Source organism: Rhinoderma darwinii, chromosome 1, assembly GCF_050947455.1.
Source record: "Rhinoderma darwinii isolate aRhiDar2 chromosome 1, aRhiDar2.hap1, whole genome shotgun sequence".
NCBI lineage: Eukaryota > Metazoa > Chordata > Amphibia > Anura > Rhinodermatidae > Rhinoderma > Rhinoderma darwinii.
Window position 1 is genome coordinate 70,920,709 of NC_134687.1, and position 25,317 is coordinate 70,946,025.

General features: G+C 40.4%; 1 protein-coding gene across 1 annotated transcript in view; it reads right to left on the reverse strand.

Annotated features, from left to right (window-relative positions):
* Window positions 1-25,317, reverse strand: part of CORIN (corin, serine peptidase) — a 294,825-nt gene that overhangs the window by 50,612 nt on the left and 218,896 nt on the right. Inside the window, exons 10-13 of the mRNA XM_075859548.1 lie at window positions 18,592-18,696; window positions 17,169-17,400; window positions 15,795-15,940; window positions 6,634-6,741 (exon numbers count right to left, since the gene is read on the reverse strand). Of these exons, the coding sequence (XP_075715663.1) occupies window positions 6,634-6,741; window positions 15,795-15,940; window positions 17,169-17,400; window positions 18,592-18,696 (591 nt within the window). The remainder of the gene's footprint in view (window positions 1-6,633; window positions 6,742-15,794; window positions 15,941-17,168; window positions 17,401-18,591; window positions 18,697-25,317) is intronic.

The following is a 25,317-nucleotide window of genomic DNA, read 5'->3' on the forward strand; positions in this document are numbered from 1 at the left end:
AGGGTAGAGGCTCTTTTACACGGGCCAATTATCGGGCAAACGAGCGTTCTCGATCATTGCCCAGTGTAAATAGGGCAACGATCAGCCCATAAAATGTTATAGTTGTCGGCAGCACATCTCCCAGTGTAAACAGGGAGACGTTCTGCTGACATCATAGAAATGTATGGGCTGTCTCGTTGATTGGCTTTAGTTTACACGGCACACGTCGGGCAGTGTAAGAGGACCCTAAGTTCACCTTTGGTCTACCAGTTAACATATCATATAACCTGTACCTGCAAACATATTGCTGAAAGTAAACTTTAGTGATTTGATGGTAATCTAAGAAACTTTATCCCATAGTGAATGGGTAATTTCTGGACTTTAAGCGTTCTTCCACTTTAAGCTAGTGTAGGGATCACATGACCATTATTAACAAAATGACTCCTATAAACAGCAGTCTATAGCTTGATCTTCAAAAGGATCTGTCATTAAAATAGAAACTACAGATATGCTGAGCATTTACGCCAAACGGGACAAAAAATATATAATTTACCCAAAGATTAACCTGCTAGTTTTCCTATTAATAGTGGAGCCAAATATGTGTACATTGTCTAACATATGACATTTCCCTGCATGGTCCTATATACAGATCACTGATACCAATGATATAGTGGTAACAGACCATTATATCATTGTTATAGATCTGAATATAAAAGCATGCAGAGAAGACACAGACCCCGTAGCCTTTCTGCCAGAGGGTATCCCTGTGACGTCATCAACACTGTCACAGGTTTCCCTGGTAACCACTAGAATTCTGTTAATCGCCGACCCACTTGTAGCGGCAATTCACAGTATTACAGCCTTCTCCTATTGAAGTGAACGGGAGAAGGCTGTAATACTATAACCGCGGCTACAAGTGTGTCAGCTACTCACAGTGTGAGCAGTAAAGGAAATGAAGGGGTAACAGCACTCGTATGACCTCTGCGGCCCCTTCAATACAGCTGATCGGTGAAGGTGCCAGGAGTTGGACCTGGACAAATGAGATATTGATGGTCTATCCTGGGGATAGACCATTAATTTCTTTGGACTGGAAAATCCTTTTAAGTGTGGAATTAAAGAATAATGAGATGTCTGTATATCGTTAACCCTGCCAACACGGCAACTGACAGAAATAGGAAGGGGACATTTTGTCATCAGAATCTCTCAGTAGTGCAGATTTCTTTGGATAGTTAAACTTCAAATCGAAGAAAGAAAAAAAAAACTGACTTTCTCAATGACACTGCTGTTCTCATACGGTGAAATTATTCACATCAGAGAGTGATTTGTGCGTTCCTATGTTTTTTTACCACTACAAAATATCTGCAACGCGTTTTGGAACCGGGACCCAGGGAAGGACTTCGGGCAGCACCTTTAACCCTACTAAACCACAGGCTTTTTAGGATGTTGTGCTCCATGCACAACACTTGCAGATGAGCAGATCCACTTTTGCTTAACCGTTACTTTTTAATTTATTGCCCTAAGTTCACTTTTGTGTCTTTTTATCAGACTTATAAGATGTAACTTATAAGTTTATACATTTTTTATATTTTCATCCTGTAGGTTTCCTTTAATATATACTATACAACATTTCACTTAGGCCTAATTCACACGAACGTGTTAAACGTTCAGCCGTCATACGAACCTATAAAATTCAATGTGGTCGTTCGCACGGCCGTTGTTTCAACGGACCGTGAGAAAATAGGATATGTCCTTTTTTTTCACGCTTCACGCATCCCTATATAGACTCTAGTCTATGGGGGATGTGTCATATCGCATCCCGTAGCGCAGAGCACAGATGCACCTCTTACGTGAAAAAACTGCAGTTTTTCACGTCCGAGATGCGCCACGCCCGTGTGAATCTAGCTTTAAAGGGATATTGGTTGGTAATTAGGCTAATTTCAATGTTTTGAACCTGTCAATACAAGACTATAGTATTTTATTTGTCTTTATATACCGCAGCAGCTGTTACATCCTGCACAATTAGTCAGATTGCACTTTAAGGGTATGTGCACACGATGAGAGGCTTTTACATCTGAAAAGACAGACTGTTTTCAGGAGAAAACAGCTGCCTCGTTTCAGACGTAAAAGCTCCTCCTCGCATTTTGCGAGGCGTCTGTGATGCTCGTAAATCTTGAGCTGCTCTTAATTGACTTCAATGAAGAACGGCTCAAATTACGTTGCAAAGAAGTGTCCTGCACTTCTTTGCCGAGGCAGTCATTTTACGCGTCGTCGTTTGACAGCTGTCAAACGACGACGCGTAAATTACAGATCGTCTGCACAGTACGTCGGCAAAGCCATTCAAATGAATGGGCAGATGTTTGCCGACTTATTGTAGCCCTATTTTCAGGCGTAAAACGAGGCATAATATGCCTCGTTTACGCCTGAAAATAGGTTGTGTGAACCCAGCCTAAGACATTTCAATGATCTCTCTTTTGATTTGGATATTATTCATTATTATTATTATTATTATTATTATTATTATTATTATTATTATTATTATTATTATTATTATTATAAAATGGCTTGATTCTAAATACAAATATAATAATAGAAACATAAATCTAGTTTTGGACTGTTCTACAATAGCCAGGAATAACTGTCTTTTTATATTGCTGTTTTGCAACTTCAAAATATTATATCAAATAATAGAATTCGATATCAATCTATCTGGATCCTTTTATGGTAACAGAGACAGGGCCAGTATCACCTCAGCTTATATGAGATAAAAATTTATGAGAAAGCTGTTACACTATCTTGCATAAATGGAATATGAATGAGACCTTGAGCTGCGAGCAAGAAACATCTCTGCAGAACTTCTTGCTACGGTCAAAGTAATGTCACTTTGACACTGGAAAATTTCCAGCTTCTGTCCTTTTCCATATTTATAAAAATTGATAAAAATTGATTGAAAGGGGAAGCAGAAACAAGGCTTTCAAAATAAATTTGATTATCCTCCCGAGAGCAAGTTTTATACACAGTTCTGTAAATAACAGCATTTCATTTTCATGTTATGTATCCTGTACAAGATGGGAGTTAGCGACATATGGTTTAAAAAAATATAAATACATATTGGGTTTTTTTAAGAAAAAAAGTGTGTATGTATGTATGTATGTATGTATGTATGTATGTATGTATGTATGTGTGTGTATATATATACACATACACACTTTGTTTAAGATTTAAAAATATATTACACCTAAATGCAAAATTAAGCAACTTTCTAAAGAACTTTCATTAAAAAAATCTCCTACCATTTTGCTGCTGTAGAGTCTCTGCAACTCCCGTACATAGCTGACTGACCTACAATTTCTAACATAAAATTAACAGCGCTCTTATCGGGAATCTGACGTCTTCTGCTCTCCCACTCCCTTCTCTCAATGTTAGAGATAGCAGTAGGGACGGGAAGGAGGTTATACACAGAAGATCAGAGTGTCGAGAGGGGGGAAAGCATTTAAGTTTTCAGGAGGGCAAATTACTGAGACTATCAGTGTAAAGAGAAAGGAGAGAACCCACAGACTGTGCAGGAAGAGGGAGGGAGAGAACACACACTCCTCAGCATGTCTGTACAGCCTATATAAAAAAAACATCTGGAACTGTTAAATATAGGTGGTGCAACAAAAGTCACACACTCAACAAAGTTAACAATACATACAGTACATATACATTATGCACAGGATGGGTGCTTTTGAAATACTTTTCACCATGGTTTGTTCATGCTTTTGCATATTGACTTCAATAAAATGAAATATTTTTGCATCATGATTCCTTTTATATACACAGGTTTTTTTTTTGTATATAGCATGTTGGCACAGGAAAGAGGAGATTCCATTGTGGGCTGTAGAATGGGAAAGCAGTACAGGAATGAAGCTGTGCAGACACATGAGAGCTAGTGAAGGCAGCAGCATCTTGGACACACAACTCACATCCACAATGTATTACTGAGAGAGACAAGCCCACATGAGAATAATCTGAAACTAGGAGCAGGTTGTTTACTGCATATCAGGGAGTCTGAAAATGAATGAAGCAATGAAGTTTTAAATAAAAATATACAAGTTTTACTAAATATTTTCCCCCAAAACTATATAACAATCTGCTCAGCTCCTTCTGCTCTACAATGTGCTGCCCGGGTTCCGGACACCGTGTTCAACGAGAGAGGGGGGCAATGAGTCATCAAAGTTGAGAGCAATTATAAAGAGTGTCTTTCACTCTGAAGAACTTATCCTGTTCTCCATAACACAGACAGCTCATTGACTTGATGAGCACTGTGTAATGCTTAATGTCCCCTGTAGTGGCGCAGCAGGGAACTGGAACACTTACTGCCTGGTTTTCCCACAGATTACAGCTGATCGCTGGGGATCCCAGCTGGGGGACACTGGTGACTGCCCAAAGCAAACAACCACTTTAAAGAAAACTTGTCACGTTGATTATGATGTCCAATCTGCGTGCATTATGTTACTGAGCAGGAGGAGTTAAGCGGATTGATATAAAGTTTTGTGGGAAAAGATTCAAGATAACCTGTAATTTATTTATTTAACTCCCTGCTTACTGTGAGCTAGAAAGTCCAGTGAGCGGTCTCAACCATTGATCGATGGACTTCCCTGCATTTGTGGGCGTACAGAAATAACGACCAATCACTGAGTGAGACCCCACCCCCCCCCCCACTGGACTCTTTAGCGCACAGTGAGCAGTGATTTAAATCAATAAATTCCAGGTTATCCTAAATTTTTTCCTACAAAACTGCACTCCTCATCATTGAAATTGCAACACCAAGGAGGATACGTTTTGAATTGTGGAAATCACAAGATCGATGGACATGTTAATGATATGCAAATGCAAAAAATGAAAATAAGATATTCCAAACAACTTCATTTATTTAGTATCGAGTATGAGCGACACGCGCAGAAATGCACGCACTTACACGCCTTGGCATGCTATCGATGAGTTTATTAACCCCTTCCCATCACAACCATTTTCTGGATTTTCATTTTTTCCTTCCCACATTCCGAAAGCCATAACTTTTTAAATTTGGCGTCGATAAATCCTTGAGGGCTTGTTTTTTTGCGGGACGAGTTGCAGTTTTTCAAAGCACCATTTATTGTACCATATAATGTATTGGGAACCTGGAAAAAAATTATTTGTTGGGTGGAATTGGAAAAAAACTATGATTCCTCAATATTTTGAGTGGTTCTGTTTTTACGGCTTTCATCGTATGTTAAAAATGAAATGTTAGCTTTATTCTACCGGTCAATACGATTATGGCGATACCAAATTTATAGAGGTTTTTTTTTATGTTTTACTACTTTTACAAGGATGAAACTAACTTTTTTATTTTTCTGGCGATTGAGCGATATGAGTGTTTATTTTTTACAGGGAAAGCTGTAGTTTCTATTGGTACTATTTTGGGCTATATGAGACTGTTTGATCACCTTTCATTTCATTTCTTGTGGGTATGAAGTGACCAAAAAACAAAGATTCTGTCATTTTCATTTTTTATTTTTTTACAGCATTCACCGTGCGGGTTAAATAATGATGTATTGTAATAGTTTTGACTTTTACGGATGCGGAGATACCAATTTTTTTTATTTTTTTATTTTTGACATTACTTTAGAGGAAAAATGGGAAAAGGTTGTTTTTTTTAACTTTTTTTTTTTTTCTTGTACTACTAAAAACATTATTAAACTTTTTTTTTACACATTTTATTCATCCCCATAGGGGCCTTGAACTAGTGATCATTTGATCGCTGGTAAAAATACACTACTACACTGCAATACTAATGTATGTAAAAGGAGAGGAAGAAAGGCAGCCCTGGGGACATTAATTAGGCCCATGGGCTGTCATTACAGCCATCGTCACCACACTGATCGCGTTGCGGGGGCGTTTTGAGCTGTCAGAGGGGGGCGCGATCGCTGTTCCTGGCCGTTAGTCCCGGGTTTCAGCTGTAATACACAGCTGACACCCACTTCGTGCGGAGCAGGCTCGGTGGGTGAGCCCGCTCCAAATATCATCCCCCCCACCACGATGCAATAGTATGTCATGATACAGATAGGGGTTAATGGTTGTCTGAGGAATGTTATGCCACGCTCAATGCACTTGGGCATGCAAATCATCAAGATTGGCTTCTGACAGTTGCCTTTGAAATTGCCAACCAATGACATCCCAGATGAGCTCAATGGAAGACAAGTCCGGTGATGCTGCAGGCCATGGTTTAGGCATGTTTAGGCAACGCAGGCTGTTCACAGTAGCACGGGTAAAATGTGGCCTGGTGTTGACCTGTTGAAAAAAGGCTTCTGGGATACTTTGGAGAAATGGTCAAAACAGCTGATCGGCAGGGGTCTTGTGAGTCGGACCACGACCGATCAACTATTCATGGCCTATCCTGAGGATAGGCCATCAATTTTTAGGGACTGGAAAACCCCTTTAATGTCATTTTTTCACAAGATGGATTTAGAAATCGGTTTCACAACCTAATCATACAAAGTAGCAGTATTCTAGAAACCAGAACAGAATGTTCATGTCAAGGACAATCCAAGAATGTCATGGACTTGTTCTCAGATGGAACCAGTCACCAAATCCTTTCTAAAGACAAGTCAACTACAGGTCATATCAGTAACCTACCACAATTTGCTTCATCACTGTCATCTTCACAGTCTGCTTCTCCATCACATCTTCTGGAGGCCAAGATACAACGACCAGAGACGCATTTGAAGTGGCTGGGTGAGCATTCTGAATACAATGCATAAGGTCAATGCAAGATCAATAAAATTGTTAATTTTAGACTTGGTAGCAATACAAGATCAGATCACCAATGTTTTACTTAATTTATTTATCCTATTGACCACATGTGGTAGGCATACCATACAAACTAACTAACTAACTGAACAACCTACTGTATTTACAATACAAAGAACATTAGTAACTGTCATCCATGGATCATGTTTGTCAGTTCTAGTAATGTAGTTAAAATATTTTGCACAATTTTGAGTAAATTGGATGCTGGTTTGACATTATTGAATGTGGTATTGCTGTAAAAATTGTCCGACTTTCAACATGCACAGGCAAATGCATAAGCAACCATGTAATAAACGTAGTGTTTCAATAGATCCCCATTTTCAGGATCTTTTTTTGTTGTTAGTGAATTGAAACCTTCATTGATTACATTCAGAGTCTAAAAAACTCTACTGACAATGTACTTCTTGCACTGCTGGTGAGCTTTGCTACATTCTGTATTAATCATTATAGAGACAATCCTTATTTAACTAAACACAATGGCAATGCAAATCTCTCTCCTGGACTCCAGACTGGTAGCTCTTTCTTACAAAAATAGCTTGCAACAACTCCATCAGCTGTGTGAGCAGGACAAAGTCAGGCCAGACTCTGAACATTTCAATTCACTGACAGCAAGCAGAGATGAAACATTTAAACACAAAGTCTAAATATAATATAAATATATATATATATATATATATACAGTCCAAAAACAAATGAACACAGCACTCCACGGATCCAGAAAATCAGGCCATGTGCTCGTCACCAGGAATCAATTCCCCTTTTTTTTAGATAGGGAAAAACAAAGAACGCAGTAACGGCACCAGGACTTCAAGGTAGATGATAACAGGGTGGATTTATTCACCTCAAAACAGCGACGTTTCGGTTCAACAGGAACCTTTCTCAAGCTATCACAAACTAACAATGGTGTCAGGTATAAATAGGAGGAGCATGCATCAATTAGCAATCAAACTATTAAATGTACAGTTCCCATTACATATATATAAATAGATATTTCACAGCATATTTCAAACATTAGTTAAGAAGTGCATATCTTTATCTTTGAAAAGCCAGCCATAGGCAATATTTTATATATATATATATATATATATATATATATATATATATATATATATATATATATATATATATAAGTGATATATATACATCATAAATAGTGAGAATAAGGGCAATTAGAATGATTGGGAAGGAGGCAGAGGCCAATTATATCTTAATATAGATCAATAAATTTACAGTTAACGATCTATCTGTAATATCCACACAGCCAACGTGTAGTGTCCGCGCGCATAGACTGCGCATGCTCCAAGATGACGTCCAAACTGGATATTCAATCCGGTGGAACGCATCGAGCAGAGCGGTCCGGTCCCATTGCGCAGGCGCCAGTTTCGACGCAGATAAAATATATATATAGAGGGTATAGATATATAATAATTGCAAATGAACAAAGTCCAGAGGATTAAATGAGAACTGTAGTGCATCATCCAATAGATCTAATGGATTTTGCAGTACAGTACTCATAACAGGAAAAACGAGACTGTCAGTGGTGATCACCATAAACTTTAGAACCACAGAGTTTCAAACCACTCAAATCCTATTGAAATATAATGTGACTATAGTCACCATTAGGGCAGATAGAGCAACCATAGTTAATAGAAATATTATCATCCCAACCAGGGATGTCAAATATGTCAAACATGAACTAACAAGGGAAAGAGAACCGCATATTCCACATATATTAGTCATGCGTTTATTATTAATAAGGCACTCAATTTTTAGAAGAATACAAGGTTCAAAATATGGAAGAAAAACTCCACTCTGGACTACAATTCAATATTACAAAAAAGTATAGACATTTAATACACTACATCGCTATGGTCTGAGCTGGATATTAAATTAAAGATATATAATTGTATATTTCAATTTGAGACTCAATAATCCCAATAGATAGGCCTCTGCTGCTTTCCAACATCCTTCACAGTGCTTGACAAAAATGCGTGTATCTAAAAGTGTAAAAAAAGACAAACAAAAATCACCAAACAATATTTGTAAATACAAAAATAATACAATTAAATATAAAAATGTATATGTAAAAAAGAAGTCAAAATAGGACTTCAGACTATATATACATAAGACACAAACTATACCAACGGGAGCGTAGACCGATCAAATCCCTCAGGCTTCAGGGCAAGTTACCCCCCACTGCATTAAATATGTGGGCCACGGGGATATTCTATGTTTAACCCCTTTGGAGACATAGTATCTGACCTATATATCCACTCTAGCTCTTTCCTTTTAAGAGCCAAACCTCTATCACCACCGCGTCTCAATTGAGGCACTGAATCAATGATTCTTTATCTCAATTGTGACAAACTATGATTTTTTTCAGCAAAATGTCTTGACATTGGTAAATCCTGTCTCTTTGTTTTGATGTTTGATTTGGGATTTCTCTTCCTGAGGCGCACTTCAATTGTGGTCTCACCGACATAATGTAAACCACAAGGGCAGCTCAGAAGGTAAATGACGAAGGATGATTGACATGTAAAAAAGCCCTTGATCTTTATTACTCTACCAGTTTGTGGATGGTTGAAAGGCCACCCTTGATCCTATTGTCACAGATATTACATCCCAAACACGGGAAACAGCCATTTTTGGGGGGTGCCAGAAACATTTGACTCTTTCGATTAGACCCGATATCAGCTGTGACAACACTATTTTTAATCGTTTTACCTCTTCTATAGGCCATCATAGGTCTCTCCTGAAATTCAATTATCTTTGGAAAGGCTCTGCTCAAAACCTTCCAGTCTTTCCTCAGGATTTCACCAATTTGTGAGCTTAGTGAGGAGAAAGTGGAAATAAAAGGTAATCAAACCTTCTTTTCTTTAATTAGTTTCCCGCCTAGGAGGTCCTGCCTGTCCAATAAATCAACCTTCCGTCTATTTAACTCCAAAATGTGATTTGGGTAGCCCCGATCAGAATTTTTTTTGCACATTTGATCAAGTCGTGAGGATAGTTGGTCTTCCTGACTTACCACACTCTTGACTCTGATCAATTGGCTATAGGGCAGTGATTTCAACATTGTCCTCGGATGTCCACTGGTATAATGTAAGAGGTTATTTCTGTCCGTTTTTTTAGAAAACAGATCAGAGATTAGCTTGTTACCAGCAATTGAAATCCGAGTGTCCAAAAACTCAATGGCAGCAGTGGAGTAAGACATGGTAAATAGAATTGTAGAGCTTAAACCATTAACCCCTTAATGACCAGCCTATTTTAAACCTTAATGACTAAGCCATTTTTTACGTTTGTCCATCGTCGCATTCCAAGAGCTATAACTTTTTTATTTTTGCGTCGACATAGCTGTATAAGATCTTGTTTTTTGCGGGACAAGTTTTATTTTTTAATAGCACCATTTTGGGGGATATATTATTTATTGATTAACTTTTATTAACTTTTTTTTGGGGGGGATTAGAAAAAATCCTGAAATTTTGCCACTCTTTTTCGCGTCTTAAATCTACACCGTTTACCGTGTGATAAATAACACAATAACTTTATTCAGCGGTTTGCTACGATTGCAACGATACCAAATTTGTATAGTTTTTGTATGTTTTACTACTTTTACACAGTAAAAACGCTTTTTTTTCAAAATTATTTGTTTTTGTGTCTACATATTTGAAGAGCCATAACTTTTTTATTGTTCCGCCGATGCAGTTGTATGAGGGCTTTTTTTTTGCGGGAAGACTTGTCGTTTTTATTGGTACCATTTTGGAGTAGATGCGACTTTTTGATCACTTTTTATCACATTTTTTTAAAGTCAGGATTCACAGAAAACAGCAATTTTTCCATAGTTTTTTATTACATTTTTTTACGGCGTTCACCGTGCGGGTTAAATAATGTTATAGATTTATAGTCGGGGTCGTTACGGACGCGGCGATACCAAATATGTGTAACTTTTTTACTTTATTTTGGTTTTATAATAGTAAAGCATTTTGTAAGGGGAAAAGGTGGGTTTTTCTTTTTTTTCACATTTTTTTTTAAATTAACTTTATTAAACTTTTTTTTTACTTTTTTACTAGTCCCACTAGGGGACTTTAATATGCGATTCTCCGATCGCTATTATAATACACTGCAATACTTTTGTATTGCAGTGTATTACTGCCTGTCCGTTTAAAACGGACAGGCATCTGCTAGGTCATGCCTCCAGCATGATCTAGCAGGCATTCGCTCCAGGCAGACCTGGGGTCCTTTATTAGGCCCCCGGCTGCCATTGGAGACACAGACACTCGGCGATCGTATCGCCGGGTGTCGGTGGGGGAGAGAGGGAGCTCCCTCCCTCTCTCCAAAACCACTCAGGTGCGGTGCACGCTATTGCGCACCGCATCTGAAGGGTTAAACGGGTGAGATCGATACTAATATCGATCTCACACGGCAGAGCAGGGACGCCCCCAGCCCTCAGCTGCCTCTAGCAGCTGAGAGCAGGGAGATTTGACAGCTCCCTGCTCTGTTTACGTTATCCTAAAAGCCCGTTAGTGGCCGCCGTTAAAAGGCGTATTGGCGGTCACTAACGGATTAACAAATCTTACAAAATCCTGTAATTGACTAATTGAGCCGGGCCAGGTGACATCGTCTATGTATCGCCACCACCGCAGTACTTGACTGAAGTGGTGGGACACATAGACAAGGTCCTCCTGCATCCGCCGCATAAAGATGTTTGCATAGATAGGGGCCATATTCGACCCCATTGCAGTCCCTCTCTTCTGCAAATAGAAATTATCTCCTACCAAAAAATAATTTTTCACAAGGATAAACTCCAGTAGTGATCTAATAAAATCAATCTTGTCCACAGAGAAGCCTGACCTTTCTAGATCGGAAAGTGAGGCATCAATGCCCATTGATACATAGACGATATCTTCCTCATCTGGACCGGCTCAATTAGTCAATTACAGGATTTTGTAAGATTTCTTAATGGTTTAAACTCTACAATTCTATTTACCATGTCTTACTCCACTGTTGCTATTGAGTTTTTGCACACTCGGATTTCAATTGCTGGTAACAAGCTAATCTCTGATCTGTTTTCTAAAAAAACGGACAGAAATAACCTCTTACATTAGACCAGTGGACATCCGAGGACAATGTTGAAATCACTGCCCTATAGCGAATTGATCAGAGTCAAGAGGGTGGTAAATCAGGAAGACAAACTATCCTCACGACTTGATCAAATGTGCAAAAAATGTTCTGATCTGGGCTACCCAAATCCCATTTTGGAGTTAAATAGACGGAAGGTTGATTTATTGGACAGGCAGGACCTCCTAGGCGGGAAGTTAATTAAAGAAAATAAGGTTTGATTACCTTTTATTTCCCCTTTCTCCTCACTAAGCTCACAAATTGGTGAAATCCTGAGGAAAGACTGGAAGGTTTTGAGCAGAGCCTTTCCAAAGATAATTGAATTTCAGGAGAGACCTATGATGGCCTATAGAAGAGGTAAAACGATTAAAAATAGTGTTGTCAAAGCTGATATCGGGTCTAATCAAAAGAGTAAAATGTTTCTGGTACCCCGCAAAAATGGCTGTTTCCCGTGTTTGGGATGTAATATCTGTGACAATAGGATCAAGGGTGGCTCTTTCAACCATCCACAAACTGGTAGAGTAATAAACATCAAGGGCTTTCTTACATGTCAATCATCCTTTGTCATTTACCTTCTGAGCTGCCCTTGTGGTTTAAATTATGTCGGTGAGACCACAACAGAAGTGTGCCTCAGGATGAGAAATCACAAATGAAACATCAAAACAGAGACAGGATTTACCAATGTCAAGACATTTTGCTGAAAAAAATCATAGTTTGTCACAATTGAGATTCAGAATCATTGATTCAGTGCCTCAATTGAGACGCGGTGGTGATAGAGGTTTGGCTCTTAAAAGGAAATAGCTAGAGTGGATATATAGGTTAGATACTATGTCTCCAAAGGGGTTAAACATAGAATATCCCCGTGGCCCACATATTTAATGCAGTGGGGGGTATCTTGCCCTGAAGCCTGGGGGATTTGATCGGTCTACGCTCCCGTCGGTATAGTTTGTGTCTTATGTATATATAGTCTGAAGTCCTATTTTGACTTCTTTTTTACATATACATTTTTATATTTAATTGTATTATTTTTGTATTTACAAATATTGTTTGGTGATTTTTGTTTGTCTTTTTTTACACTTTTAGATACACGCATTTTTGTCAAGCACTGTGAAGGATGTTGGAAAGCAGCAGAGGCCTATCTATTGGGATTATTGAGTCTCAAATTGAAATATACAATTATATATCTTTAATTTAATATCCAGCTCAGACCATAGCGATGTAGTGTATTAAATGTCTATACTTTTTTGTAATATTGAATTGTAGTCCAGAGTGGAGTTTTTCTTCCATATTTTGAACCTTGTATTCTTCCAAAAATTGAGTGCCTTATTAATAATAAACGCATGACTAATATATGTGGAATATGCGGTTTTCTTTCCCTTGTTAGTTCATGTTTGACATATTTGACATCCCTGGTTGGGAAGATAATATTTCTATTAACTATGGTTGCTCTATCTGCCCTAATGGTGACTATAGTCACATTATATTTCAATAGGATTTGAGTGGTTTGAAACTCTGTGGTTCTAAAGTTTATGGTGATCACCACTGACAGTCTCGTTTTTCCTGTTATGAGTACTGTACTGCAAAATCCATTAGATCTATTGGATGATGCACTACAGTTCTCATTTAATCCTCTGGACTTTGTTCATTTGCAATTATTATAAATCTATACCCTCTATATATATCTTTTATCTGCGTCGAAACTGGCGCCTGCGCAATGGGACTGGACCGCTCTGCTCGATGTGTTCCACCGGATTGAATATCCAGTCTGGACGCCATCTTGGAGCATGCGCAGTCGATGCGCGCGTACACTACACGTTGGCTGTGTGGATATTACAGATAGATCGTTAACTGTAAGTTTATTGATCTATATTAAGATATAATTGGCCTCTGCCTCCTTACCAATCATTCTAATTGCCCTTATTCTCACTATTTATGATGTATGGATATCACTTATATATATATATATATATATATATATATAAGATATTGCCTATGGCTGGCTTTTCAAAGATAAAGATATGCACTTCTTAACTAATGTTTGAAATATGCTGTGAAATATCTATTTATATATATGTAATGGGAACTGTACATTTAATAGTTTGATTGCTAATTGATGCATGCTCCTCCTATTTATACCTGACACCATTGTTAGTTTGTGATAGCTTGAGAAAGGTTCCTGTTGAACCGAAACGTCGCTGTTTTGAGGTGAATAAATCCACCCTGTTATCATCTACCTTGAAGTTCTGGTGCCGTTACTGCGTTCTATGTTTTTATAGGGAATATGTATATGTTTATTTTATATGTGTGTATATATATATATATATATATATATATATACACACATATAAAAGTGTGTATCAGTGTGATTGTTAAAACGTAAAAATTACTTTTTATTAAAAATAATTGTACTTTTTTAGATATAGCTGCTTTGTATCCTGTATACAGAGCAGCTGTATAGTTCGCAAAGACTTGAATCTGTGAGGTGTGCGGCACTGACGGGTTCAGAGAAAGTGGGTCCTGCAAGTCTCTGACATGCAGGATCCACCTGATATCGATTACGTATCAGTTATGAACTTGGATGTGATCGATAGCAACTCGATCACACGCAGGACCCCCTGACACCGAACCAGTCAGTGCCGCGGATCTGACTGATACAGGTTTCAGCGCTAGATACAGCTGCTCTGTATACGGGATACAAAGCAGTTGTATCTCAAAAGTAAAAAATATTTTTATTAAAACGTATTTTGAAAGTTGCACAAATAACACTGATAGATATTTTTATGAAAAAACAAACAAAAAAACAATTTCAAAGGTGTACATAGCCTTTAAGCTTTACCTACATACAACAGAAAAATTCCTAATTGTTCGAATTATTGAGAGAAGTTTAGTAATAATAAAGCAGAAAAATGCAGCAAGATAACGAAAAGGGCTGTAGAAAACAAGGGACAGTCATTAATGGGTAGAATTTAATTGGCTTTGAAATGACCTTTTGCTGTAATAAACCACATTCAATTCCCCTTGCTCTGGAAGGCTGGCGACAACAAGGGTAGGGGTCCTCTGAAAGTGTCAATGTCTTACTGTTTTCACTTACTGTTTGACTAGTTGTTCCTATTGTGCTATTTCAAATCACCATAGGATAGGTGATAAGTAGTAAATCGGTTGAGGTCCCTGCTCCAGTCATTCTATTCTGGCAGGAGGAGAAGCTGATAATGAATGGAGTGAAGGCTGCATATGCATTTAGCATTTCTGTGGGAGGTATGGATACAGGGGAGCTTGTTTGCCCCTTCAGCTATATTTGTATCTCTTATAGACTATAATAAGTGGCCTCTGCTTCATTCATCTCTTCCCTCTCCTCCCGGCCTAATTATAGAGAAGGGGGACACAGGATCGGTGGAGGTCCCAACTTTTGGATCCCCACCAAACGAATAGGCGGGACATTAAGTTAATAAAGAATTGTTCTCCTCCATGATTCAGCAGCACTTCATCTTGTCACAAGTAAAGTTCAGGCTCTGAAAATTCAGTTATCTAGACTTTACTTGAACACTACAGTATACAGTACATATGTAAGGATGGGTCATTTGCTTCCTTGCTCTTGTGCACAGTCTTGTATGCAGTTGCGGTGCACGATCAGCTCATACCTACAGTCGGAGCAGAAGCTCCAGAGTCACAGAGACACTTCATACGTCAATGATGATTTCCTCTATGACTGTTTCTCATTAAAACAGAGCTTATTTAAAAACTCTCCCTCCCCAAATCCCAAAAAGAAAAGGGTTATTCTATATTTTAATTTGAAGATAATTGATTGACCATATGGGACACAACAGGTGCGGTTGGTCAATCATGATTTGTAAATTGTGAGTAATAGTTCTTACCTTCCACATACTGGTCAGGCATCAAACATGTCTGATTATCGGACTTCTCATCAGGAAATTGACTACAGTCGGTGTCTTCTGGCCACTGTAACCCCACAATCCCTAATACAGACTCACATCGCTCTTTTGAATGTTCACAAAGAGATCTGGAATTATACAATTGAGGCATGACACTGCGTTATTAATTGCTGATTTCAGCAGGTTGGGACAATACGCATGTTAAAGAGGCTCTGTCACCAGATTTTGCAGCCCCTATCTGCTATTGCAGCAGATAGGCGCTGCAATGTAGATTACAGTAACGTTTTTATTTTTAAAAAACGAGCATTTTTGGCCAAGTTATGACCATTTTCGTATTTATGCAAATGAGGCTTGCAAAAGTACAACTGGGCGTGTTGAAAAGTAAAAGTACAAGTGGGCGTGTATTATGTGCGTACATCGGGGCGTGTTTACTACTTTTACTAGCTGGGCGCTCTGATGAGAAGTATCATCCACTTCTCTTCAGAACGCCCAGCTTCTGGCAGTGCAGATCTGTGACGTCACTCACAGGTCCTGCATCGTGTCGGCCACATCGGCACCAGAGGCTACAGTTGATTCTGCAGCAGCATCAGCATTTGCAGGTAAGTAGCTACATCGACTTACCTGCAAACGCCGATGCTGCTGCAGAATCATCTGTAGCCTCTGGTGCCGACACGATGCAGGACCTGTGAGTGACGTCACAGATCTGCACTGCCAGAAGCTGGGCGTTCTGAAGAGAAGAGGATGATACTTCTCATCAGAGCGCCCAGCTAGTAAAAGTAGTAAACACGCCCCGATGTACGCACATAATACACGCCCAGTTGTACTTTTACTTTTCAACACGCCCAGTTGTACTTTTGCAAGCCTCATTTGCATAAATACGAAAATGGTCATAACTTGGCCAAAAATGCTCGTTTTTTAAAAATAAAAACGTTACTGTAATCTACATTGCAGCGCCTATCTGCTGCAATAGCAGATAGGGGTTGCAAAATCTGGTGACAGAGCCTCTTTAATATATTAAAACACTGCTATTGATTTTAATAACTTTTAATAAGATGTTCCCTCCTAGACTGGATATAACTGTACTCAGTTCTTAGTTGTGAGATATATTAGGTCCCTATTGGTTGTCTGGCTCCTAGCTTAAACAAATATGTTTCCTTTCACTGCAAGCAAAAATCTTGAAAATGGTGAGTAGTTGAAATGAATATTGTTTTGTCATTTTAGTGTAGTAAAGATTTTTATTTTATTCTTCATCATAACCAGAGTTTCTAAGAATTTACCACAATTGAAGAAATTAATATAGCTTCCAAGCACTGCAATGAAGAAATGCATTCTGGACACGTAAATCAGATACATTACCTGCAAGGGGGTATCCGTTGGTTTGTCTCAAGTTCACATTTTGGTACCAGAATAGTGCAAGCAAAGTACATGAGATATTTGTAACAATTGGTCTGAACAAGGGCTGGGAACAGAGATGACTCCCAACTTATGGAGGCTTCTTTCTGGGTTCTGTGGCCGAGATAATTTGGGAAATGTGTATAATTATAGGGCAGATTCATACATAGTTCCAGCGTTATCGGCTCACATTGACCTGAAAGTAAATTAATATTATCTATGGTTTAGAAATTACAGTTTCTTTTTACATTACAATAAACCTGGCTAATAGTTGCCACAGAGTACACAAATGTCATTTATTTTGTTCTCTATTCTCAGATGTAGCAAATACTATATATGCAACTTCATGGGAGAGGCCCATCCACGTCCTGTGTCGCAGCTGTTTCTCCAGATGGGCCGAGAAGGAGGAGGGCTGCTAATAACAATATTGTTTTCACGGCTAGTGCACTATTTATTACATCTGTGTATCGCAATTGTAATCTTTGGTCAAAGAACTCAGTCCTGTTGCATAACATGTGGACATAACTTGCAAAACGAGCAGTAAATCACACATATAGCTCTTAAAAAATTGTAGTGAGGTCTGTAGGAGATATTAGAGCCAAAAATCTAATTCAAGAAATCTGCTGATCCTTTAAGGAGACGTCTCTACATACATAAGAAAAAGTCTCTGAGATATTATTATACAAATGTAAACAATGCATATTAACGCTGGGCTTGGAAAGAGCTTCCTTGTACAAAAAGGTCTGACATGGAAACATATTTGAAAGTCTCAAAATGTATAATGGAAGACACAAAAGCCTCAAAGAGCTGTCATTGAACTTAGCAGTAAAACTTGAAGTTCCTGGGCTCTGTAGTAAAACCTATACAACATGACAACCAGTGATGTCACTGTATGACATCATCATTTTGCTATTAGCATTGACCTTCAATGTACTTATAGTGCTGAAGTTTTGCTATGTGGCATAAGGGCATGTAGGCTGCCCAATCTAGAGGCTCACATTGCAGAACCTATTGCTCTGCTACTACCGCTGCATACTTCCCCACAAAGCAGCTCCTGGAATCACAACCAAAACATTTAAACTGGCAAAAATACAGGTTGTTAACCAAACCGTATCAAGTACTGGCATAAACTATTCTCAAGTGCTTATAGTACATTCTCTTTAGTTACACCACTAAATTTACAACCTATTTAGTTCAATGTTGTTACTAAAACTGATTGGCTGGATTGTCGTCAAAATTGATTTGAACAAGTTGGCAGCATGTCTAATAGTTATCAAAATAATGGCAAATCATACCAAACAAAATGATAGTGAGGTTCAACTGTCTTAATGCTATACTCAGAAATAACTGTCATATTAATGAAAGATACAAAAGGTGATGAACATACTGCAGTTGGTTTTGTTTTGAGGTATTTCACAGTTGGGGTCATTGGCACATGGTCCAGGGCAAGCTGGTAAAATGCATTTTGAATCCCCTTCTTGACATGGCTGACCTGTGAATGAAATATACAAAGTACTTACAACTTCATCACCTTTCTACAGGAATGACCATTAGGGTATGTTCACACGGCCTATTTACGGACGTAATTCGGGCGTTTTTGCCCCGAATTACGTCCGAAAATAGCGCCTCAATAGCGCTGACAAACATCTGCCCATTGAAAGCAATGGGCAGACGTTTGTCTGTTCACACGAGGCGTAATTTACGCGCCGCTGTCAAATGACGGCGCGTAAATAGACGCCCGCGTCAAAGAAGTGACCTGTCACTTCTTTGGGCGTAATTGGAGCCGTTATTCATTGACTCCAATGAATAGCAGCGCTAATTACGCCCGTAATGGATGCGGCGTTCAAGCGCCTGCACATGCCGTTACGGCTGAAATGACAGGGATGTTTTCAGGCTGAAACATACCCGTAATTTCAGCCGTAACAGACGCCCTCGTGTGAACATACCCTTAGGGTATGTGCACACGTAGTGACCAAAAACGTCTGAAAATACAGAGCTGTTTTCAAGGGAAAACAGACCCTGCTTTTCAGACGTTTTTTGAGCAACTCGCGTTTTTCGCTGCATTTTTCGCGGCGTTTTCGCTGCGTTTTTTACGTCCGTTTTTGGAGCTGTTTTCATTGGAGTCTATGAGAAAACAGCTCCAAAAACGTCCAAAGAAGTGTCCTGCACTTCTTTTGACGAGGCTGTATTTTTACGCGTTGTCGTTTGACAGCTGTCAAACGACGACGCGTAAATAACAGGTCGTCTGCACAATACGTCGGCAAACCCATTCAAATGAATGGGCAGATGTTTGCCGACGTATTGTAGCCTTATTTTCAGACGTAAAACGAGGCATAATACGCCTCGTTTACGTCTGAAAATAGGTCGTGTGAACCCAGCCTTAGGCCTCATTTACACGAGCGTGTGCGTTTTGCGCACGCAAAAAACGCTGCGTTTTGCGGGCGCAAAAGGCATTTGACAGCTCCGTGTGTCATCCGTGTATGATGCGCGGCTGCGTGATTTTCACGCAGCCGCCATCATAGAGATGAGGCTAGTCGACGCCCGTCACTGTCCAAGGTGCTGAAAGAGCTAACTGATCGGCAGTAACTCTTTCAGCACCCGCGACAGTGACTGCCGATCACAATATACACCAACCTGTGAATAAAAAAAGACGTTCAAACTTACCATGAACTGCCTGCTTCCTCCAGTCCGGTCTCCCGGCCGTTGCCTTGGTGACGCGTCCCTCTCTTGTCATCCGGCCCCACCTCCCAGGATGACGCGGCAGTCCATGAGACCGCTGCAGCCTGTGATTGGCTGCAGCCTGTGCTTGGCCTGTGATTGGCTGCAGCCTGTGCTTGGCCTGTGATTGGCTGCAGCTGTCACTTGGCCTGAATTGTCATCCCGGGAGGTCGGACTGGAGGAAGGAGCCGGGACTTATCGGTAAGTCCGAACTTCTGTTTTTTTTTACACGTATATGTATATTGTGATCGAAAGTCACTGTCCATGGTGCTGAAACAGTTTAAGTCTTTGAGCACCGTGGACAGTGACTGTCTCCTGACGTCGCGTACCCGAACATTTTTTGCCAAGTTCGGTCAAAACGAGTTCGGCCGAACCCGGTGAAGTTCGATGCGCTCATCTCTAATTTGACACTCCGTTTGGATGTTTGTAAACAGAAAAGCACGTGGTGCTTTTCTGTTTACATTCATCCTTTTGACAGCTCTTGCGTGATTTTCGCGCATGCAACGCAGTAGCGTCCGTGTGGCATGCGTTGTTTTCACGCACCCATTGACTTCAATGGGTGCGTGTTGCGTGAAAAACGCACGATTATAGAACATGTCGTGAGTTTTACGCAATGCACTCGCGCTGCGCAAAATTCACGCATCGTCTAAACAGCCCCATAGACTATTATAGGTGCGTACGACACGCGTGAAAAGCACGCGCGTCGCACGCGCGTATAATACGCTCGTGTAAATGAGGCCTTATGTATCATCATTATCTTTCCAAATAGTAGAAAAGTACCAGAAAAGAGTTAGCAATAACAAGAAAATGAAAAGATTTCTGTTCCCTCTTGCCTACAACTTGATTATTCCTCCCATTTTGAGTTCTTATTGTTGGTAGAAAGTTACTATATTTCGCATTAAGCAATGAAATTTGGAAGTATCAGGATTTTAGTGCAGGGAAAGGGTTTCCATAGTAATTTTAATAATGTATGATAATATATGGTACACAGTGTCGAACATCAAGTTCTACTACTAAGGGAGGATTTACACGAGCGTGTGCGTTTTGCACGCGCAAAAGGCACTTAACAGCTCCGTGTGTCATCACCATATGATGTGCGGCTGCGTGATTTTCGCGCAGCCGCCATCATTATGACACTCTGTTAGTATGTTTGTAAACAGAAAAACACGTGGTGCTTTTCTGTTTTCAATCATACTTCTTACTGCTGTTGCGCGAATCATGCGCGTCCCACGGAAGTACTTCCGTGTGGTGCACGTGATTTTCACGCACCCATTGACTTATTGGACATGTCGTGCGTTTCACGCAGTGGACACACGCTGCGTGAAAATCACGGACTGTCTGTACGGCCCCATAGACTAATATAGGTCCGTGCGAGGCGCATGAAAATCACGCGCGTTGCACGGACGTATATCACGTTCGTGTAAATCCGCCCTAACACTTTGCGTTAAGTTAGACATTGTTAAAATTCTTCCATTTAATCTAGCTACAAAATTAACTGTGGGTGGAGGGCGGGGGTAAGCAGCTGCAGGTTCGTCCTTGTGATCCTTTGCATGGATGAGCTAGCTACTTTGACAATGAAAGAATGCTCATCCTTGCAGCGGCGCAAAAAGTTGAACCTGCAGCTGCGCTCACAGCTCCTGGCTCCCCCGTACATTTTGTATTGGCTGTTGGTGGCAGAATTTGATAACACTTCATGTGCTGACACTTCGCATACATTTACATTAGTATGAAACACCTTTAGGCACAATATCTCAATCCCTCCCACATCATGTTGGTAAAAGTAATAATAATAACAACTAAAGTTTAACTATCTATTTGCTGAACCTTATTTTTTATCCCTGTAAGTTTTATTTCACGATACATAGAACAGTTTCCCTGTCTTCTTATGCAATCTGATGTTATCTCTGTAATTTTTTGTGAAATTGTTTGACCCTTAGTGACTTTTATGATATATCCTTTGTTTATCTCTGCATAGTATTTCTACCTCATGCGTTAAGTTTAGTTGATTAATCGCTTAATGACCGTTAATACACCTTTTTACGGTAGTCATTAAGGGGCTTTATGCCACAGCGGCATCTTTTTGCAGTGCTGTTGCAGAAGCGTGTGATCGGCTGTCAGCTGGTCTCCTGCTCTAATGGCCGGTATTGGAGGAATATCTGATCCTTGCCTTTCAATCCCTTAGATGCCACAGTCAATAGCGGCCACGACATCCAGGTGGTTTCAAAGGGAGGGGGCTCCCTTTCTCAACCCATCAGCCCACCGCAACATAATTGCAAGGTGCTGATGGGTCTCCATGGCAGCCAAAGGCCTGCCATCGGTGTATGCTAAATAGGCGCTGACAGAGAAAGGGTCTAATAGGATGTCTGTCAGTTTTAGGGCTTATTCAGACGAGCGTATAATACGTTGTTAGTCAATGGGGCCGTTCAGACTGTCAGTGATTTTCACGCAGTGTATGTACGCTGCGTAAAACTCACGACATGTCCTATATTTGCCCGTTTTTCGCGCATCACGCACCCATTGAAGACAATGGGTGCGTGAAAACCACGCACGGCACATAGACGCACTTCCGTGTGCCGCACGTGATGCGCGCTACAGTAGTCAAAACTATGAATGAAAACAGAAAAGCACCACGTGCTTTTCTGTTTACAAACAAAAAATAGAGTGTCATAATGATGGCGGCTGCGCGAAAATCACGCAGCCACGCATCATATGCTGCTGACACACGGAGCTTTTATGGACATTTTGCAAAATGCACACGCTCGTGTGAATCCGGCATTACGCTGAGAGGCATAATATACTGCAATACAGAAGTATTACAGTGTATTATAAAAGTGATCCAACGATTGCATTGTGAAGTCCCATAGTGAGACAAAAAAAATAGTCAAAAATAAATGCTTTTTTTCTTATAATAATGTAAAAATGAAAAATAACTGAGCATAATTGGATTTGCCACATCCATAGCGAATCCAACTATAAAATGATCACTTTATACCGCATGGTGAACAAAAAGACAAACTAAAAAACTGTGAGAATTGTTGTTTTTGCACATCCTGCCTCCCAAAAAACGATATAATAAAAAGAGATCAAAAAGTTGTATGTATCACAAAATGGTATCAATGAAAATTAAACATTGTTCTTCCAAAAAATAAGCCCTCATACAACTACCTTGATGGAAAAAGAAAAATGTTATTGCTCTGAGAATATGGCGAAAACAAATTTTTTTTTGAAAAAACTGTTTTTTTAGGCAAAAGTTGTAAAATATAAAAAAACTATAAAACTTTGGTATCGCCATAATTATACTGACCAAAAGAATAATGTTCTCATTTATTCTTATTTATAGCACACAGTAAACAGCATACGGTATATTTAAAATGCAAAAAAGAATGGCAGAATTGCTGTTTTTTTTCCATGCACCCCCAAAAATTTAATAGAAGTTAATTAATAAACCCCAAACTGATGCCATTAAATGAACTGTTTGTATTTGTGCATTCAACAAAGAATATTCACCATGTTCACTGCTTCTGTCTTAATTTTAGCTGTTATTTTCTTTTAAAGCAGTGGCGGAACTACCGCTATAGCAGCCATAGTGGCTGCTACGGGGCCCGTGGTATGAGTGAGCCCGTACCGTCCAGCATGGGCCCCCTCATGCACAATGGCGTCGCTAGCACCGGGCATCCGGGGCCCTGGGCGACTGTCACATTCAGTTGTATCTGAGTGCTTAGGACGCAGATACAATTGAATACTACGACGGAGCAGGGAGCTAGGGGGCTGGGACAAGGGGCTGTGTGGCACTAACTACAGGAGTGTGTGTAGCACTATCTACAAGGGAGTGTGTGGAACTATCTACAAGGGGGCTGTGTGGAACTATATACAGGGGTGTGGTGTGGCACCACCTACATGGGGCCGTGTGGCACTATCTACAGGGGTGTTGTGGGACACTATCTACAGGGGTGTTGTGGGACACTATCTACAGGGGTGTTGTGCGGCACTATGTACAGGGTTGTGGTGTGGCACTACCTACAGGGGGTGTGGTGTGGCACTATCCACAGTGGGCCAGGTGGCACTATCCACAGTAGGCCATGTGGCACTATCCACAGCGGGATGTGCAGCACTATCTACAGGGTTGCGGTCCTTACTGTCCCGGTGTTTTAAGATTCGGGTTAGTTTTTTTTTTAATAACTATTATGACTATGAAATAGCATAGTTGAGTGATACACTTTTTAAAAAAAATATCAGTACTTAACTGCGTGTAAGAATTTTTATAGCCATGTAACTAAAGGCTAATAAGAGTACACTTGGCGGCCTAGCTGTATTTTTACATTGCACACAGAAATTATAAATGTTAATTGTCGGGAGGGCGGGAGTTGTGGGGTATGGGGGTCGTTGCTGGCAGGCGAGGGGGGCCCAGTCAAAAGTCTTCTATGGTGCCTAGTCTCTTTCCTAGTTATGCCCCTGTTTCAAACCTACCACCCAGTGGCGTAACTACCGCTATAGCAGACATAGCGGCTGCTACGGGGCCTGTGACGTGACGGGGGCCCATGCCGCCAGCCGACACAGAACCCCCATGCCTGGAGGCTCTGCTAGCTGCCACTATGGTGGTAGCGACACCACAGTCAATAGTGTCTGCGTCTATATAGATTCTATTAAACACTATAACAGAGCAGGGAGGTATCTCCCTGCCCTGCCATAGGCTACTGTACAGTGGCGTAGCTCTAGAGGTCGAAATGGTCACATTTGCGACCGGATCCCTAAGCCTGGTCCCGCTTCCTGAATGCTGGAGCAAGGAGCTGACGACTCTTTTCTCCAGCATTCACTCTGCCGTGAGCGGCGCGGCGCAGGCAGGCGCGATGTTGTGACGTCATCGCGCCTGTCTGCGCCGAGTCACTCGCAGCACAGATGGGGCACTATGGGGCATTATACTGGGCAGGGAAGGGGGGCTGATATGGTGGCAGCTATAGGAGCATTTTACTATATGAGAGGCATTATACTGTATGGGCGGCATTATACTGTGCGGACAGCTATGGGGGTCATACTGTATGGGGGGCATTATACTGTATGGAGGGCATTATACTGTGGGGACAGCTATGGGGGCATTATACTGTTTTGGGGGCATTATACTGTCGGGACAGCTATGGATGGCATTATACTGTGGGGGCAGCTATGTGGGCATTATACTGCGTGGGGCACTATGTTGTGGGGGCTGCTATTGGGTGGCAATATACTGTGGGGGCAGCTATGGGAGGCATTATACTGTGTGGGGGTAGCACTATCTACAGTGTGGGCTGTATAGCACTGTCTACAGACTTCAACAGTCTGACACTGTTTCCCCTGCCGCTCTGCTATATTCACACGACAGTAAAAAAAAAACGCTGTTATAATGCATCAAACTGTCCGT